General features: G+C 30.3%; 2 protein-coding genes across 2 annotated transcripts in view; one reads left to right on the top strand and one right to left on the bottom strand.

The window, feature by feature from the left end:
- LOTGIDRAFT_238974 (hypothetical protein) overlaps positions 1-643 on the top strand; it is a 6,306-nt gene extending 5,663 nt beyond the window's left edge. The window contains exon 8 of the mRNA XM_009052400.1: positions 139-643. Coding sequence (XP_009050648.1) covers positions 139-194 — 56 coding nt within the window. The 3' untranslated portion in view covers positions 195-643. The remainder of the gene's footprint in view (positions 1-138) is intronic.
- Positions 644-8,439: 7,796 nt separating this feature from the next.
- Positions 8,440-14,705, bottom strand: LOTGIDRAFT_142523 (hypothetical protein; the record flags this gene model as incomplete). Its single annotated transcript, XM_009052401.1, has 9 exons — positions 8,440-8,602; positions 8,792-8,892; positions 9,131-9,234; positions 9,649-9,744; positions 11,248-11,421; positions 12,652-12,885; positions 13,089-13,205; positions 14,184-14,296; positions 14,536-14,705. Coding segments are annotated over 9 exons (1,272 nt in total), but the record flags the coding sequence as incomplete, so codon positions are not given.
- Positions 14,706-19,816: the final 5,111 nt, after the last annotated feature.

The raw sequence follows: 19,816 nt of genomic DNA on the forward strand, positions 1-19,816 counted from the left end.
CTGGATTTGGAGCTTAAATTTTAACAGTGAACTGTAAACAATATTACTGACTGACTTAGCTAAAAAATTTCATTCCTGAAAAATAGAAAACTCCTTTTCAACCCTTACTGATATTGTTTTATGTCTCTCTACTTTCAGCCACTTGGCAAGATGCTCCTAAAACTAAGAAGAAAAAAGCTCGAAGAGAAAATTAGAAGTATTTTTATATTTTATGCAAATAGATATAAACTATTCCATTATTCTTGTCATTGAATCAATCATGAATTCTATCACCATAACTTACAGTTGATATTTGATATTAGTTTATTGAAGAAAGGGTATTATGTAATAAGGCTGGGTGATAATTAAGAATCTGTATCATAAGTTTTATTGGTCTAGTGAAAGTATTTTGTAATAAGTCTAGGTGATATACAAATATCAGGATAAAATACTAATTATATTATTATTATTAGTTATTGTATCTTCAATAAATATATAAATACCAATCAATGATTAATTCACTCCTATATACCCTTTATCTTATCTCTTAATTAACAGATGTCGTCCAGTAAAGGATATGAAAGCTAATGTTAATTGGATATTTCAGAATATTGCGTAATGTATGATTTGAGATTTGAAAATATATAAAAAATCACTGTATTTTTTCACAGAATCTAGTTATTAATACTAACTATTGTTTATAGAATAACAGGTTTATCAATGAGAGGATGTGAAACTAAATTAATAAAAGAATGAGAAATCTCTGTTAGATTGAGAGAGAGACAACACAAGTCATATGAAGCTCCTTCTATAACATTGTAGTGGTTCAGGGCAGGGTAGAGCTGAGTAGAGTGGTTCAGGGCAGGGTAGAGCTGAGAAGAGTGGTTCAGGACAGGGTACAGATGAGTAGAGTGGTTCAGGGCAGGGTAGAGCTGAGTGGTTCAGGGCAGGGTAGAGCTGAGTGGAGTGGTTCATGGCAGGGTAGAGCTGAATAGAGTGGTATGCTATCTGAATGTAGAATTAAATATCAGAAAACAAAAGATTGGAAAGTAACATTGTTTGACCTAGATTGAGAGGTACAGAGCTGGGCAAACAGAGGTCACTCAGTGGGTAGAAGTTATATTATATATATATCCTTTAGAACTAGTGATGGTAGGCTCAACATCTTAAAAGCTATCCAAGGCCAGTGTTAGCGAGTTTCTGTCCTAGTCTCTGAGCTCTGTGAGAAATATACAGAACAATGTAACTAGATGGAGTGGATTGACTAAACATTATTTGAATAATTATAAACATATTATTTTATTTTATTTTCTCTTCCATATTTTCTTAAATAATAAAATAAATTATTTTTCTATAGAAATGTGAAATATGGAAGAGAAAACAGATATGATCCTCATTGAATTAGAGAATATTTGTTAAAGAGCATTGATTGTTTAATAGGCTATATATATATATTTCATATATTATTAGATTGAAACTAGGTCAGGTTCAGATCTCTGAATAAATCTTACTCTTAATTTTATTATGTAATTTTTACCTGTTAATTTCTTGATATTAATTAATTAATTAAAGATATTTTGGGGAATGTTCATCTGTTGTCAAAAACAGGCCAACCAACATAACCACAGAAACATGAGCTCTGATTGGTTGATCTGATTGGAGACATGATCAGCCAATCAGATGTCTTGTGAGTTATGGACATAGTGACAGGGTTCAGTTACAATCAAAGAATTTGATTAGCATTTTATCACACCAGATTTTAGTTTCGACGAATCAAGTTAAATTTTCATTCACAATTCATAAAAAATGAATAGAAATTTAAAATGTTATAGATTCAGATGGATCTTGTCAATGACGTTAGTTTCTGAAGGTTTTTGAGACCTTTAAGATTTGCTGTTTCTTCTATAAATTTTGTAGAAGAATTTTATGAACAATTTGATTTGATTCACAGATCATTGTGATAAATTTTAATTTTGTCTAAATCATTAATTAATTGACAAACTGGGATACGTTATCAATTGAATTGAACCCTGTATTGCTACACAACTCTGACTCTAATTTCTAACAATTGTTTATTGTTTATTGTATTATAGTTTTGAAACAATATTTTGAGTTTTTTGTTGTTAACTGATTAATTATGAAATGATAGTGGATTAATTTCTTGTGATTCTAATTATTTCACAGGGATTCCATGTTATTTTTATCTTTAAAATTATTTTATTACCTCTGAAGTCTTCCTCTTCCGACTTTCTTGTCTGATATTCAGCATGTTCATAATGACAAGAGATTACAAACTTCATACTTATACCACCTTTCTGGTGTACAATCCAATCAAATCACTGCTGTTATACATGAGTAGAGCCATTGTAGTCAAGGTATAAGATGAAGTTTGTAATAACTTGACGTGGTGAAGATGGATATTGTGGCCAGTTCACTCATCTTGAGCTACCGCCAGTTGCAGCAAAAATCATCCAAGAGCCAAACATATGATGTTCTATATCTATCTGAAAATTAGTCTGAGATATGTTGTATATATAGACCTCGATTATCATCAAGCATTAAATATCATTGATTAATTTAACTTGAAATATTTTTGTATTCATTTACTGATTTTGAGAAGGTATAGTATTTAAATATTTACTTTACCAGGTGATGGAGGTCAAATTCAGCCATCTGTGTCACTTTTCAGAATTGAAATACGACAGATGGGTCTCATCAAAATAGTCATTACCAGTAACGTCAGTATATTGGTTATTAATTCACAGCAGAATGTTCATTAATTGAATGTAACAATCTAAATTGGTAAAGTTTGTTATTTGTTGAATCGTAGGAGAACTAAATATTTGGTTTCAACTCTGAAAAGTGTTAAGGATAGTTAAAGGAGACTTCTATTAGCTTGTGGAGTAAATATTTAAAAGACTCCCCATCTCATGTTAATTATATTATATCACTGGCCTTATTTGACTCTGATAAATTCGGATATTTATTTTGATTTTAATTGTCATAAAGATGGTATATTTTAAATTTAAACACAGGGTGCCACTAACTAGGTTGTCAGACAGAAATAACAGTTTAAATTATATATATATATCAAACATATTCAAGATTTAAATAATAGGATATTTACAACAGAAAAAACTTTGTTTATTAAAGACAGTAATGTGTATGAGTGAAAGCCAAGAAAAATTGATAAATATAGTTTGAATACGATGGTAAATCTAAATTACAGCTCAGCTTTGACAACAATTTATTTTATTAATGGTAGGATACCATGTTATTCTCTATCAAAATACTTGTCCCCTACTAACTATACAACTTTTCTCTGTCTGACACCTGACTTCATCTTTCCGTCCCAATGATATTTCTATTGACTCGGTGACGTTCTATCTATCTATATAACTATCTATATATTCATACAGATTTAGTTTTATTCTGTCTAGGTTAAAGACGGCCAGACCAATATTTATAATATTTTATATCATGGTAAGTTGGTGATGGTAACGAATTAGTTTTCACTGAATAGAAACTTTAACTAACCCTGATTGTATAGGTTATAGATTCAGCCTATGATAATGATCAGAATATTTGAATAGAATGATTGTTACCAAGCTTCACTGTAAAAATAAAATATATTGGCCTGGCTTGTCTTTATCTTCAAATTAGTTTCATTTTGTTCACTGCTATCTGTCTCATATTATTCATTTATTCATTGAAATTTACTCATCTTGGAAATTATTCAGTTTCATCATGAGAATTATTCAGTTTCATCGTGAAAATTATTCAGTTTTATCATGAAAATTATTCAGTTTCATCATGAAAATTATTCAGTTTCATCGTGAAAATTATTCAGTTTTATCATGAAAATTATTCAGTTTCATCGTGAAAATTATTCAGTTTCATTATGAAAATTATTCAGTTTCATTATGAAAATTATTCAGTTTCATCATGAAAATTATTCAGTTTCATCGTGAAAATTGTTCAGTTTCATCATGAAAATTGTTCAGTTTCATCGTGAAAATTATTCAGTTTCATCGTGAAAATTATTCAGTTTCATTATGAAAATTATTCAGTTTAAATTATTCAGTTTCATCATGAAAATTATTCAGTTTCATCGTGAAAATTATTCAGTTTCATCGTGAAAATTATTCAGTTTCATCATGAAAAATATTCAGTTTCATCATGAAAATTATTCAGTTTCATCATGAAAATTATTCAGTTTCATCATGAAAATTATTATCAATCAGGTTTATCATTCTTCACAGTTTTGATTTCCAATGATTGAATCACGGATAAACAAATCATTTGATTTATCCATTGAAAGTATTCTTTATTGATAAAAATATTCATTTTTATTTCGGGAGAATTAAACCAGAAAATAATTAATTAAATGATCATTGATTATTCTGTTTATAAATACGACTTCCTCAAATTCAGGAATAAACATGGTACTAATTCATGCAGATTATTTTTCTTTCAAGCCAAATTCGCTTCAAACCAAAATGATTTAGGACAAGCATGAAATTTTAACAAGCCTTATCATAGCTTTAAAAAGATATTTTGATGGCAGTATGAATCATACTGTACAATTGTACATTAAGTAGAATCATTATCAGGTGGCAGGAATTCCTCTTTCATTGTTAGCATTTTGCTCAAAATGGCACAATTCAAGTTGTTTTGTAAATGTTAAGGGTTGTTGTATAAAGTTTATATATGGTTATTTTCTGATTGAAACCTGTAAGATATGAAAGTTTCTGTTTAGTACAAACTATATTTAAATATCTCTCCTATTAATCATGTCTAAATTATAACAGTTTATCTTATCAATTTGTAAACATTTAAAGCATTAACACTTCATAAGAAGGACCTTTAAAAATTCATTAAAATATTGATAAGTGTATAAAGAAATATATTAGCAGTTAGTCTCAGACACCCAGACTATTCATGTCTATGGTCATCTTTCATGGTCATTTTACGTACACAAATAGGTGATAGAGGAAAACGGTGTATCATGTGAGAATTGTTGACAGTTTCTGTATGTATTTCTTGGTCTTGTGTCCATTGTCTGGTTATTTACTAGAAATGATTAATTAGTTGTAAATAAAATATATATTTCTATCTGAAAACATCATCACATTGTCAAGGGTTGGTTCCATCTTTATAATAACAAGGAATTTTTAAATAACACAAGGAATATTGTTGGCTCTCATAGTAATATGTCACATATTAAACACACGTCCTTTAGATCCAAACTTCATTTAAAATTACAAATTATGGTAGACAAAATTGATCTAAGTGATGTCCGAGGATTTCAAAGCCTAATTCGCCCTTGACATTGTGAAAATAAATTGTTGTTGATACAAATTGATAATGTTGTTGATATATAAATTGATCATGTTGTTGATATATAAATTGATCATGTTGATATATAAATTGATAATGTTGTTGATATATAAATTGATAATGTTGTTGATATAGAAATTGATCATGCAACTTGATATATAAATTGATAATGTTGTTGATATATAAATTGATAATGTTGTTGATATATATTGATAATGTTGTTGATATATAAATTGATAATGTTGTTGATATATATTGATAATGTTGTTGATATATATTTATATTGATAATGTTGTTGATATATATATTGATCATGTTGTTGATATATATGATCATGTTGTTGATATATAAATTGATCATGCAACTTGATAATGTTGTTGATATATATATTGATAATGTTGTTGATATATAAATTGATAATGTTGTTGATATATAAATTGATAATGTTGTTGATATATAAATTGATAATGTTGTTGATATATAAATTGATAATGTTGTTGATATATAAATTGATAATGTTGTTGATATATATTGATAATGTTGTTGATATATAAATTGATAATGTTGTTGATATATATTGATAATGTTGTTGATATATAAATTCATAATGTTGTTGATATATAAATTGATAATGTTGTTGATATATAAATTGATAATGTTGATATATAAATTGATAATGTTGTTGATATATATTGATAATGTTGTTGATATATAAATTGATAATGTTGTTGATATATAAATTGATAATGTTGTTGATATATAAATTGATAATGTTGTTGATATATAAATTGATAATGTTGTTGATATATATTGATAATGTTGTTGATATATATATAATGATAATGTTGTTGATATATATATTGATCATGTTGTTGATATATATGATCATGTTGTTGATAATGTAAATAAAATGGTCCAGGGGAAGTCACTCAAGTCATAATAAATAATGTTAATATAAGTCTCAGGCTGTATATCTTGTTTTTTGATTATTTTAAATTGGATTGGACAGAAAGGCCAGATGTTACAAGGTGACAAAACAAAGATATTTTTGCCAGACTGCTTTCCTACGACTGACTTTTGGAAATGATTCCCTTTATTGCACACTGCAAGGTATTGCCTTTCTTTCCTAGCTCATAAGATGCTTTGAAATAGAGGATGTTAAACTACCCGTCTAAAATGAGAAGAATAGATATAGTACAATTTATTACAAGCAGGGTTTATTCAATATCATCAAGTATATCAGAGCCGGTATAATTCTTCTTCATAGAAAACAAAAGTAGAGAAAAGATATTTGTGTACATCCTCAGACAATACAAAATGTAAACAGACTTCTTATAGTATAGGTATAGTAATCAACACAATGTAAGTTTTGTTTGAATAGTATCAATTACTATTTATTCTACCTAAAAGTAACCTGGACTGATTGTGTTTGGAACTTGAGATGTGTCTAAGTATCAATAAAGGAAGGTTTTCGTTTCTCCGAATGATAAACACCCATAAAATTTAGCAAAAATGCATATTCAATATCAGACTATAATCATAATATACATGAAGACCCTAGCCAATGACTCATCTACAATAGAGACTGGTTGAACCAAATCTACAATAGAAATACACTCTTTTAGTTGAGCCACTGGCCCTAACTCATGCCCACATCCTTGACAATTTTACTAGTTTGTATCTACATAACACTCTTAATCCTCTCATATTCTGTTAACCTTTTAAACACTGAGTGTAAATGAAATAAAACGTCATATACCCTGAACTCCAAGTAATCTAACTTACAGCGGATGACGTTGATCAGGTTGAAAGGGTTAATTATTTCCTGAACAAAACAAATAAAAACAAAGTCAATAAGTACAATAATCACAAACAAAACAAATTTCATTATCAATTGATTCATTTAAAGAGTATGAAACTATGACAGGTCTTGACTATCTGGTAAGGAAATTCTAATTCTTCTGGTGGTTTTGAAGAGAATTAAATAATAAAATTTTCATATAAAATCAATTTACAGTCAACCCACTTCTAGGAGAGAATGTTTTGAAGGAGAAGAAAGGAAATGAAATGAATGGAGTTTTCTACACTATGTTTTGAAGGAGAAAAGATTAGAGGCTTCAAGAGGTTAACCTATATTACAATGGTATAAGATCAGAAATCCACAACTATATCAATATTTTATCTAATAATTAGTACTGTATTTAAAACTGCCATGTTTTGACGATGGTTCTCTTGTCATAATCAAATAATGGTGTTATAACCAGATTACTTCAAGAAACAAGTTAAATTGATTAGGTTATCACCCCCTGGGTTTTTCTATCCATCATTTTTACACATAAAGTTCACCATAACCTTCAGAAATAGTTTTAAAGTATTTCTGTTCACAAAATCAAGAAAAAAAAACCTTAAACTTGAAAGTTAATAGGATAGTAAATAGTTTAACATAATTTTACAATTAACAATAAATTATATAGAAGATTGTATTAATCATTACTAACATAGACAGAAGTTTAAAATAATAACATAATGTCCAATTTTATTTACTTCATGTGATTGATTCTTCTATCATTATTAGTTGATTGACAATGGAAGCACATCCTCTTGTAATAACCAGAAAAAAACACTGAAAGCACTGGCCAAGAGTTTTTTTAAGGATTCAAACCCTGCACCACCTAATTTCACAGAAATTAACAAGAACTAGTAGGGAGATATTTCATTAAAATGTTTTAAATATGAGTCTTCATTCATCCATTTTTACTTTTGATTGCAGAATCTGAAAAAAAAAGTTTAAAATAACAAATTCTTCAGGACCATTTCGGTTAAATTCTGTAGTAAAACCCAATATTATTTACCATAATTTATGCTAACCCACTAGTAGATATAATGAATCTATAGAGAGGACAGTATTACACAGAAACTTGTAACTTGAAATAAATACAGTAATTTCATTGGATAATAAAATTAGATTTAATATTGATCAGATTTCCTGTAGAGGGATCTTCAAACTGTTTGGGACTCTGTCTATTGTTCCATTCTAATGACTGGATGTTTTATTATCTATATCAGTCTCTCTGGAATGCATCACTATCAGGGGAAGACAAACTTTCCTACCCAGATTAGTTATAGTATATTACTTACCTCCTCTACCAGACCGGCTGCTATCGTGTGACCATTATTACGTAACATGAACCTTCCTAGATCTTTAAAATCTTTATATAACTCTAAACATGTTGGTCTATCAAACTCTATCTCTACTACAGCACTTGTATTTTTCACCAGGCATCTAGACATATAATATTAGTTATAAACTAGTGAATAGTTCAATAATCCACCATCACGTCCAACTTAATGATATTTTTACCTCAATAGATTTTAATTTAGATATATCAAATAAAATCAAATAGTGTATTCTGATCATCTGATTAATGTGGTCCAATTTATAATGAAAATATACACAGAAAGAATTTCTTACTTGGGTTTATTTTTAACGATGTCACCAGTTGATTTGTTTAATTGACTGACTAATCGTTTAATTACAGCAGGTTCGTTAACAGATAAATAATGAAACACAACCTGTAAAATAATATTACAAATTTTCAGACTTCATCTTTGATGCACTATGTCATTTCTATAATAGAAGACCAAATAAAATTTATTATTCGTTTCTCAGACCATATTTAACAATCTTCAGGCTACATACAATCTGTTGTTTCTATAATCAATATGATTTAGTCTCAAATATATTATTCTATGATAAAATTAGTCTGGATTGCAACAAAAAACACTATATTGGAATAAAACAACAACTTACTGGGAAACCACGAGTTATTGGAACTTCTAAATTAAATATCACAATCTTAGCCAGAATTTTCATGGCACACTTCGACGGAGAGAGAGGATCACATAACATACTTCCTGTTATAGTAAAATAAAAATAACTTCTGGAAATTATCAACATAAATATTTAGTTTTGGGCCGGAGAAATTTTAGCATAAAAATAATTAATAAGGGTAAAATAAATAGACATTGGTAGTTACAAGTTCTGTGGTTAATCTGCTTTTTTTTTTGTTTCCATTTAACACTGGTTTTCTCTAATGTCTATACTAACATAATATATCATAATATCATAATATTGTCATTTAAAAATAAACATATATATATAATATTATACAGCCACATGAAGTTTATTATTCAGTATAACTCTGATATTTTACTGTTCTCTATTATTCTAGGCTGATAAAAAGATAATTTTTTTCTCCTGTTGGAACAATGAAGTACCTCACAAGAGAATGATTAATGCTAAGAAAGGTAATTTGAAAAAGTGCGTACCAATATTAATGTGAGCCATTTCAACACCAACTATAGACAGAGTGACGTTATCTCCAGCAAACCCCACATTAGTTGAATATTCATCTATCAATACAGCTGAAATATATAATATATAAGTCAGAATATTCATCTATCAATACAGCTGTAATATATAATATATAAGTCAGAATATTCATCTATCAATACAGCTGTAATATATAATATATAAGTCAGGATATTCATCTATCAATACAGCTGAATTCATCTATCAATACAGCTGAAATATAAAATATATAAGTCAGAATATTCATATATCAATACAGCTGAAATATATAATATATATGTCAGAATATTCATCTATCAATACAGCTGTAATATAAAATATATAAGTCAGAATATTCATCTATCAATACAGCTGAAATATATAATATATAAGTCAGAATATTCATCTATCAATACAGCTGTAATATATTATATATAAGTCAGAATATTCATCTATCAATACAGCTGTAATATATAATATATAAGTCAGAATATTCATCTATCAATACAGCTGTAATATATAATATATAAGTCAGAATATTCATCTATCAATACAGCTGAAATATATAATATATAAGTCAGAATATTCATCTATCAATACAGCTGAAATATATAATATATATGTCAGGATATTCATCTATCAATACAGCTGAAATATATAATATATATGTCAGGATATTCATCTATCAATACAGCTGTAATATATAATATATATGTCAGGATATTCATCTATCAATACAGCTGTAATATATAATATATAAGTCAGGATATTCATCTATCAATACAGCTGAAATATAAAATATATAAGTCAGAATATTCATCTATCAATACAGCTGTAATATATAATATATAAGTCAGAATATTCATCTATCAATACAGCTGTAATATATAATATATAAGTCAGGATATTCATCTATCAATACAGCTGTAATATATAATATATATGTAATATATAATATACAAGTCAGAATATTCATCTATCAATACAGCTGTAATATATAATATATAAGTCAGAATATTCATCTATCAATACAGCTGTAATATAAAATATATAAGTCAGAATATTCATCTATCAATACAGCTGTAATATATAATATATAAGTCAGGATATTCATCTATCAATACAGCTGTAATATATAATATATAAGTCAGAATATTCATCTATCAATACAGCTGTAATATATAATATATAAGTCAGAATATTCATCTATCAATACAGCTGAAATATAAAATATATAAGTCAGAATATTCATCTATCAATACAGCTGTAATATATAATATATAAGTCAGGATATTCATCTAATACAATTCTCTATCTGTGAATAATTAATCAATAACACTATACTGTTGAAGAGTTTGTGATACAATAAGAGTAAAACAGAAAGAATTCTCATGATATTTTACTATTCCACTGATCCAGTACAAGTAACTCTTCAGAAGAATTATCCACCTTGTTAAAATGTCCCTGTAACGATGATTTTATTGACATGTTTTATCAACGACCAACTAGTAGACAATTTGATGATAAAGAAAGGACAATAGTCTTCAATATTATCAACAAACAGAAATAATACTAACATTTAACACTAGCCATACTACCATGAGGTAAAACTAAAACTTTATCTCCAGCCTGAACACACCCAGCACCAATACGACCTGATATAGTAAACCCTCCCATTAAACTTTTAAATATATCACCAACATTCAGTCTAAATGGTTTATCTATTGGTCTGTCTAAACATTTAAACTCATCTGAAAAATAACAAGATCATTATTCCAAATATAAAACTTTTTTTTTTCACCAAGTTTTGGTTTCTTGATAAATTCTGAAAACTATTTTAAACAGTGAATATTCAATACTGTTGATAGTTTCATAAACATCAATACTTCTCTCTAACGCTGTCTTTTAAAGGCAGTGGATTAGCTCAGTCCTAGGACAGTGGAATAACTCAGTCGGTAGCGAGTTAGATTGTCATCTGCTAGGACAGTGGAATAACTCAGTCAGTAGCGAGTTGGATTCTCATCTCCTAGGACAGTGGAATAGCTCAGTCGGTAGTGAGTTAGATTGTTGTCTGCTAGGACAGTGGAATAGCTCAGTCGGTAGTGAGTTAGATTGTTGACTGCTAGGACAGTGGAATAGCTCAGTCGGTAGCGAGTTAGATTGTTGTCTGCTAGGACAGTGGAATAGCTCAGTCGGTAGCGAGTTAGATTGTTGTCTGCTAGGACAGTGGAATAGCTCAGTCAGTAGAGAGTTGGATTGTTGTCTGCTAGGACAGTGGAATAACTCAGTCAGTAGCGAGTTGGATTCTCATCTCCTAGGACAGTGGAATAACTCAGTCGGTAGCGAGTTGGATTCTTATCTCCTAGGACAGTGGATAAGCTCAGTCCTAGGACAGTGGAATAACTCAGTCAGTAGCGAGTTGGATTCTCATCTCCTAGGACAGTGGAATAACTCAGTCAGTAGCGAGTTGGATTCTCATCTCCTAGGACAGTGGAATAACTCAGTCAGTAGAGAGTTGGATTGTTGTCTGCTAGGACAGTGGAATAACTCAGTCGGTAGCGAGTTAGATTGTTGTCTGCTAGGACAGTGTAATAGCTCAGTCAGTAGTGAGTTAGATTGTTGTCTGCTAGGACAGTGGAATAGCTCAGTCGGTAGCGAGTTAGATTGTTGTCTGCTAGGACAGTGGAATAGCTCAGTCGGTAGCGAGTTAGATTGTTGTCTGCTAGGACAGTGGAATAGCTCAGTCAGTAGTGAGTTAGATTGTTGTCTGCTAGGACAGTGGAATAGCTCAGTCGGTAGAGAGTTAGATTGTTGTCTGTTAGGACAGTGTAATAGCTCAGTCGGTAGCGAGTTAGATTGTCATCTGCTAGGTGATTAGGTGCCGTGGTTTCAAATCCTCCTCAAGGTAAGAACAATTCTGATGCCTATGCCAGTGTTTCCTGGAGTCAACTTGGTGTTTCACCTGTAATACCTTATCTTACCTATCTGTTTGATTAAAGTTGGACCAGTATACCAGACTGATAAAGCAGGATCTTTGATAGAATCTGTTAAATTAACCCCCACTAGTCCACTACAAGGTATAAACGATACATCTCTCTCCCGATAACCAGCCTGTTTTAAAAACTGTCCTATCGTTGTTATAATATGTTTATATCTCTCTTCACTCCATTCTACAGTATCCATTTTATTAACTGCTACGATAATCTGAGATACACCTAAAATATACAATTAATATATCAGTCTGAACAAAATTATAAAAAACCAGAATTATTCTGTGTGAGACAGGTTTGTTACAACAAACTTTCAGATATTTGTCAGTAAAAATGTTGTGATCAGTTAATGTTTTACTGCCAGTGGTTAATTTAACAAATTCCACTGTCTCAAAACTATTAATCAATATTAATTATGTCAATCTTACCTAAAGATCTAGCTAATAGAGCGTGTTCTCTAGTTTGACCTCCAGTATCAAATCCTGTCTCAAATTCACCTCGTGTAGCGTTTATCACTAGTATAGCTACATCGGCCTGGGCAGCACCTATAATTATAATAACATTTATATTACAAATATAATGACATCTAAATACATTGACTTTTCTTTATAAAAACAAGTTCTTCTGTAAGATATTAATATCACTTGTCTTGTTTTTATAATCTAATTTATATACAGATAAGATTTTACTTGACAAACATTCATGACTAGTTGTTGATTTGAGTTTCAGATATAATAACTAACATCAGGATTGCTAGAACAAAGTAAGATAAAAAAATCGATGGTATTAATGCACGTTACAATTGTAAAATCTGCTTATATCAAATAAGGCCTTACGCAATATTGACGTCATCTACACATAGTTTTGATGGAATTGCAGGAACCAGAGATGTCTGACTGAAAATCAAAATGGTACAAATTGATGCTAACAGTGTCCCTGATACATGGAAAGTAAATAAAACCTCTTCACCATTCTATTAACAGTAAGAAATTGATGCTATCAGTAGAGATGGAAAGTTAACAGTAAGAAATTGATGCTATCAGTAGAGATGGAAAGTTAACAGTAAGAAATTGATGCTATCAGTAGAAATGGAAAGTTAACAGTAAGAAATTGATGCTATCAGTAGAGATGGAAAGTTAACAGTAAGAAATTGATGCTATCAGTAGAGATGGAAAGTTAACAGTAAGAAATTGATGCTATCAGTAGAGATGGAAAGTTAACAGTAAGAAATTGATGCTATCAGTAGAAATGGAAAGTTAACAGTAAGAAATTGATGCTATCAGTAGAGATGGAAAGTTAACAGTAAGAAATTGATGCTATCAGTAGAAATGGAAAGTTAACAGTAAGAAATTGATGCTATCAGTAGAGATGGAAAGTTAACAGTAAGAAATTGATGCTATCAGTAGAGATGGAAAGTTAACAGTAAGAAATTGATGCTATCAGTAGAAATGGAAAGTTAACAGTAAAAAATTGATGCTATCAGTAGAGATGGAAAGTTAACAGTAAGAAATATTAATACGTACCTGTTATCATATTAGGTATAAAATCTTTATGTCCCGGAGCATCGAGTAACGTCACAAGTTTTTTAGGTGTTTCAAATCGAGTCTGAGCTACATCCATAGTCACTCCTCTAGATCTGTAGAGATAAAATAATCAAATATAAAAACAAGGAGGATAGGGAGGGGTGTTCAGTTCCTTATAATCATCTAGTTCTGAAAATAATAAAAAAGGATGTGGAGAATGTAGAGATGATGTTGAGTTGATATAAACTTTCAGACACTCCTCTAGATATGTTGAAATAGAAATGGGACTAGGACAGATGTCATGGCCTTCCCTTTTAACACTAAACTGAAAAATCTTAAACTAACTCCCTACCTTTCTTCCTCTGTTTCATCTAAAACCCAGGCATAAACAAACGAACTTTTACCAATTTTCTTTGATTCCTGTTCGTATTTATGCATGGTTCGTTTATTCACCGAACCCAGTTGAAATAAAAGATGACCCATTAATGTACTTTTACCAGCATCCACATGACCTAAAATTATAGTTAGTTAGGTTGAGTGAAAGTTATTAATTAGTTATTAGTATTAATATTATAAACAAGAACTAATTGCCTGTTATCCTGACTTGAGATTGCCCTACCAACTTTGATATTTGAGTCACAAATTTTCAGGCAATGATGACTTTTGGAAGTATTTTGGGTGTATTTTGCTGGTTATTTTAAACAAACCATTGTAATGTTTACTGATATACCATAAAAAATATCTTTATCAAGTCCAACTCACCAATAACAACTAAATTTAATAATTCTTTTTCTCCTTTCCGTTTTTTATATTCGGTCTGTATATCAAACTTAGGTTTACTTCTGTAATATACAATCAGGATGACAGACTTAGTTCAAAGTGTCTATCACAAAGAGAAAGTTTCAGGCCTCCAACAGTAACAGGTTTAACACCAACCCTAACCCTAACCTTCAACATAGTCTATATTTCAAATCTCCTGACAATATGTATATCTCCTTCAAACATCAATACTGCCCTCTAACAATAGATTGTTATAGTGAGATAACTGGATTGGAAAATAGTTAAATTGTTGTCTGCTAGGAAATTGAGTGCCATTGGTTTGAACGCCCGTGAAAGATTCTGATGCCATGGTCAAAAAGTTAAACAGAAAACCAAACCTTACCAAAAACCTGAATACTTACTTTGACCCTGATTTTGGTAGCGGGGGTCTGAAATCCGACGGTTGTCGTTTGGGTGTTAGATTCAGACTAGAATTAGATGGCACTGATTCCACGAAATTCGATTCACTTGGTCCTCCATTGACCGATTCACCACTTCCAGAAGTTACTACACTAGTATTTGAGGGAACTATTTTTCTATTATTACCAGATGGACTAAATCCTCTCCTCGCCTCTTTATTCGATACTACAGTCATTTGTTTAAATTGTTTTGTATTTTCTTCGTTAAGGTGGGAACTTGACGGAGGTTTTTTTAACGTAACGGCCGGAGGATTAATACCACTACTTGCTTGACCTTGACCTTTGTCTGAAATACCAACCTCTTGAAACAGAAAAATAAAAGATTAAAGAGTTTTTAAATTGATATAGTTGTCTGAATATATATTATTAAAAATTATAGAGCTAAATATCAGCTTCCTTCTAATTTTCTAGAATCAAATCTGCTTCCTCTACAATACACAGGAATAGACAACTAGACTTCAGTTGAAATTAAGAATATTACTTGCTAATGTTCAGTTATCACTGATGAAAGTCATAACCTCCAAAACTAACTATATTCTTTATTTAGCTAATTTCTTCCCTCAGATATATCTTGTTCTGACTTACTTAGATTAAATATTGTAGGGAAAAGTCTAAACTGTTGATATGAGATAATAGGGTGGTCTGAAGCTACAGTGATATACCAGTGTATTATAGAAATATATACAATAACTTATTATTTGGAATTTTTCACTTTTATATCATTTAAAAACCAGATTTTTATCCACAAAATTTAATTTATCAATGATAACAAAATATACAACAATTTATAATTTACAGAATAATATTAATGATACAAATTTTGTAACGATTACAGTCCAGATAGTAAGAGAACTAAAATGAGACTGAGGCTAAGCAAGGTAGTTTATTTGTACACAGTCAGTTTTTTATGTTTTCTTTCCTCTTTTATTTTTAGATAGAAAATGTGAAGAAGTAAAAATAATATAAATTAATATTTGTGATAGCTGTCATTGAGATCAAATAATATTAGGTATGAATAATAATAATATATTGTGATAAACAGATGAAAGAAAATTTATATAAGGCTAGTTGAGCAGACTAACCAAGTTATACATATTGTTGTTTATATTCTGGTGCACCTTTAAAATACTGATAAATGACATGAAGTTTTAATATAAAATATAGAAAATAGTGATAGCTGCCACTCTATAGAGATAAGATGTTTTAAACAATGAGAATACTTCAATAATACTATAATATTTAATTTAATTTAATATATTTAATGTAACTTTATAAGTTAAAAAAGATTAAATATTACTCATTAACTTTAACTCTATGAATAATGCTGGTCAGAATTAGGACACTAATTCAATTGAATATGATATTTGATATTTCAGGTAAATGCAGCCTTCTGTCTCTGTTTAACGATATCGTCAGGTGAGGGTGTGTTGAAATTAAAACGCTTGATAACGTGAAGTTTTATATCTCGCATAGCAACAGTTGACTTCACTTGTTTTGAGTATTGAAATATTTTCCAATATGGTGATTTATCTTGAGATCGAACCCTGTATTTCATACTTAAAACTTTACCCAAACCTGACGACAATTTTATTAATGTATGATCCAATGAAAATGAAGGACTTTGTTCTATAAATAGCTCTGACTCGTTATAGACTGTTTCTTTAAAGTATGTTTCCGACGGTTGTCTGTCAACAATTTTCAGTTTTTTAGCACTTGATGTCTCTTTTTTTGATTTTGAAGGTTTTTTGATGGCGAGTGAGGTCAGTGATATCTCAGGCACAGAATTTTCACCACACCCAATATTCTGCTGGGTTAATTCAGCCAATGAAAAACCAGTAACCATTTTTGGTGTGTTGACTGATGAATTTGATTTGTTCAATTTACATAAATTAATGTCTGGTTTGCCCATCGTCATATTTGATTGGCTAGATCCCATATTTGGAATGTCTTTTAAACTGCTGCTACCCTGAACTCTTGATTCATGATTTGCTGCCAATTCTACCAATGAAAATCCTGAAGAATTTCCTTTATTTTCATTGGTTACTTCTGCTGTCCTTTGATGCTGATTGGCTAAATCTGATAATGTCATATTCTTGCTGCCATTTCTATTGGATGACGCTAGATTTGATTGATGTTGATTGGCTAGTTCTGCTAATGAGAATCCTGATAAACTATTCTGATTGGATGATGGAAAGCTGCTAGAGCTGGTGATTGGTGTAGAGTTATGTTCTACAGCCAAGTCTGCCAAGGAAGATCCAAGAGTTTGCCTTTGATTGGATGTATTTTCTTTTTTGTGAAGTTGGTGTTGATTGGCTAGATCTGCTAGAGATATTCCAGCTGGTATACTTTGATTGGTTGAACTTAAATCTGTCTTGTTGTGATGTTGTGTTGCCAGATCAGCCAATGACAACCCAGACGGCTCACTTTGATTAGAAGTATTTTTATTGGCCAGTTCTGCTAATGACCTGCCAGCTTTATGTTGATTGGCCAACTGAGATAGAGAAAGCCCTGAATTTTGATGCTGATTGGCTAAGTCAGAAAGGGAGGAGCCAGAGGTTTGATTGACTGGAATGGTCTGTACATTTTTCAAATCTAACTTTCCAGATTGTTTCGAATCTGTTTTTATCTCCAGATTTTTGTCATTTTGAGTCGACATTTTTGAAAGATATTGAGACAAGGAGTCGATTGATTTTTGAGGGGGTGTCCCAGTTTTGATTTTGATGGTATTGTTATTGAGGGGGAGAATAATTTGATTTTTCGGAACGGAAACTGGGGCAATGTTTTTCTTCTCAGAAAATTCGAAAAATTCATTTTCATCTCCTTACCTTCCAGATGCCAAAAATTTTCATTCAAAATTTGAAAATGGCAGGAAATTATAACAATTCAGCAGAAACAGGACCATGAAAAATAAAAAAAAAAGGGCAACTTATTAGCCAGGGGGAAAACAACTAAAGACATTCTGATATATTAGCTAATCTCTTGATTCCAAAATTTTCAATATGATGGAGTAAATTTGGCGTAACTTTTCGTATCTCAACTAGAGACCCAAAAATGGACTTAGCTCAACTCCAATAAAAAGAGACAAACTATGCGTTCTCTCTATATTTATATATAGGTGTTTGATATTTTTATAACCAGAAGATCTTTCTACCTTGTGATCTATTTCTTCTCTCTCGTGGCTGTCTCTGAGGTTTCGGTGCTTCTGAAATATACAACAATAACACATTGTGTTGTATCTAGCCAGTGGAGGTAGTTGTTTTAAACTTAAAAACACATTCAAATTCTCACTCTATTATTTCCTTCCATATGTCAATAGCATAACAGAGCTCTTTTGATTGTTAGTACCAGTTCTTGATTTATTCATTTATCTTTCTATTCCCTCAAGACAAAATACTGAACCTGTTTGATTCAATAATAAATCAATACTAGAACACTATACATGTTTGATTCAGTAATAAATCAATACTAGAACACTGTACCTGTATGATTCAGTAATAAATCAATACTAGAACACTGTACCTGTTTGATTCAGTAATACATCAATACTAGAACACTGTACCTGTTTGATTCAGTAATAAATCAATACTAGAACACTGTACCTGTTTGATTCAGTAATAAATCAATACTAGAACACTGTACCTGTTTGATTCAGTAATAAATCAATACTAGAACACTGTACCTGTTTGATTCAGTAATAAGTCAATACTAGAACACTGTACCAGTTTAATTCAGTAATAAATCAATACTAGAACACTGTACCTGTTTAATTCAGTAATAAATCAATACTAGAACACTGTACCTGTTTAATTCAGTAATAAATCAATACTAGAACACTGTACCTGTTTGATTCAGTAATAAATCAATACTAGAACACTGTACCAGTTTAATTCAGTAATAAATCAATACTAGAACACTGTACCTGTTTGATTCAGTAATAAATCAATACTAGAACACTGTACCAGTTTAATTCAGTAATAAATCAATACTAGAACACTGTACCTGTTTGATTCAGTAATAAATCAATACTAGAACACTGTACCAGTTTAATTCAGTAATAAATCAATACTAGAACACTGTACCTGTTTGATTCAGTAATAAATCAATACTAGAACACTGTACATGTTTGATTCAGTAATAAATCAATACTAGAACACTGTACCAGTTTAATTCAGTAATAAATCAATACTAGAACACTGTACCTGTTTGATTCAGTAATAAATCAATACTAGACTACTGTACCTGTTTGATTCAGTAATAAGTCAATACTAGACTACTATACCTGTTTGATTCAGTAATTCATTAAGACTGGCCTCTGTATTAAAACCATGACGTAGTATAACTTCTATCATGATATTATCAGTGGTTGTTTCACCCAGGATGTTTTTAATTCCTCCA

This window comes from Lottia gigantea (genome assembly GCF_000327385.1).
Source record: "Lottia gigantea unplaced genomic scaffold LOTGIsca_181, whole genome shotgun sequence".
Taxonomy (NCBI): Eukaryota; Metazoa; Mollusca; class Gastropoda; family Lottiidae; genus Lottia; species Lottia gigantea.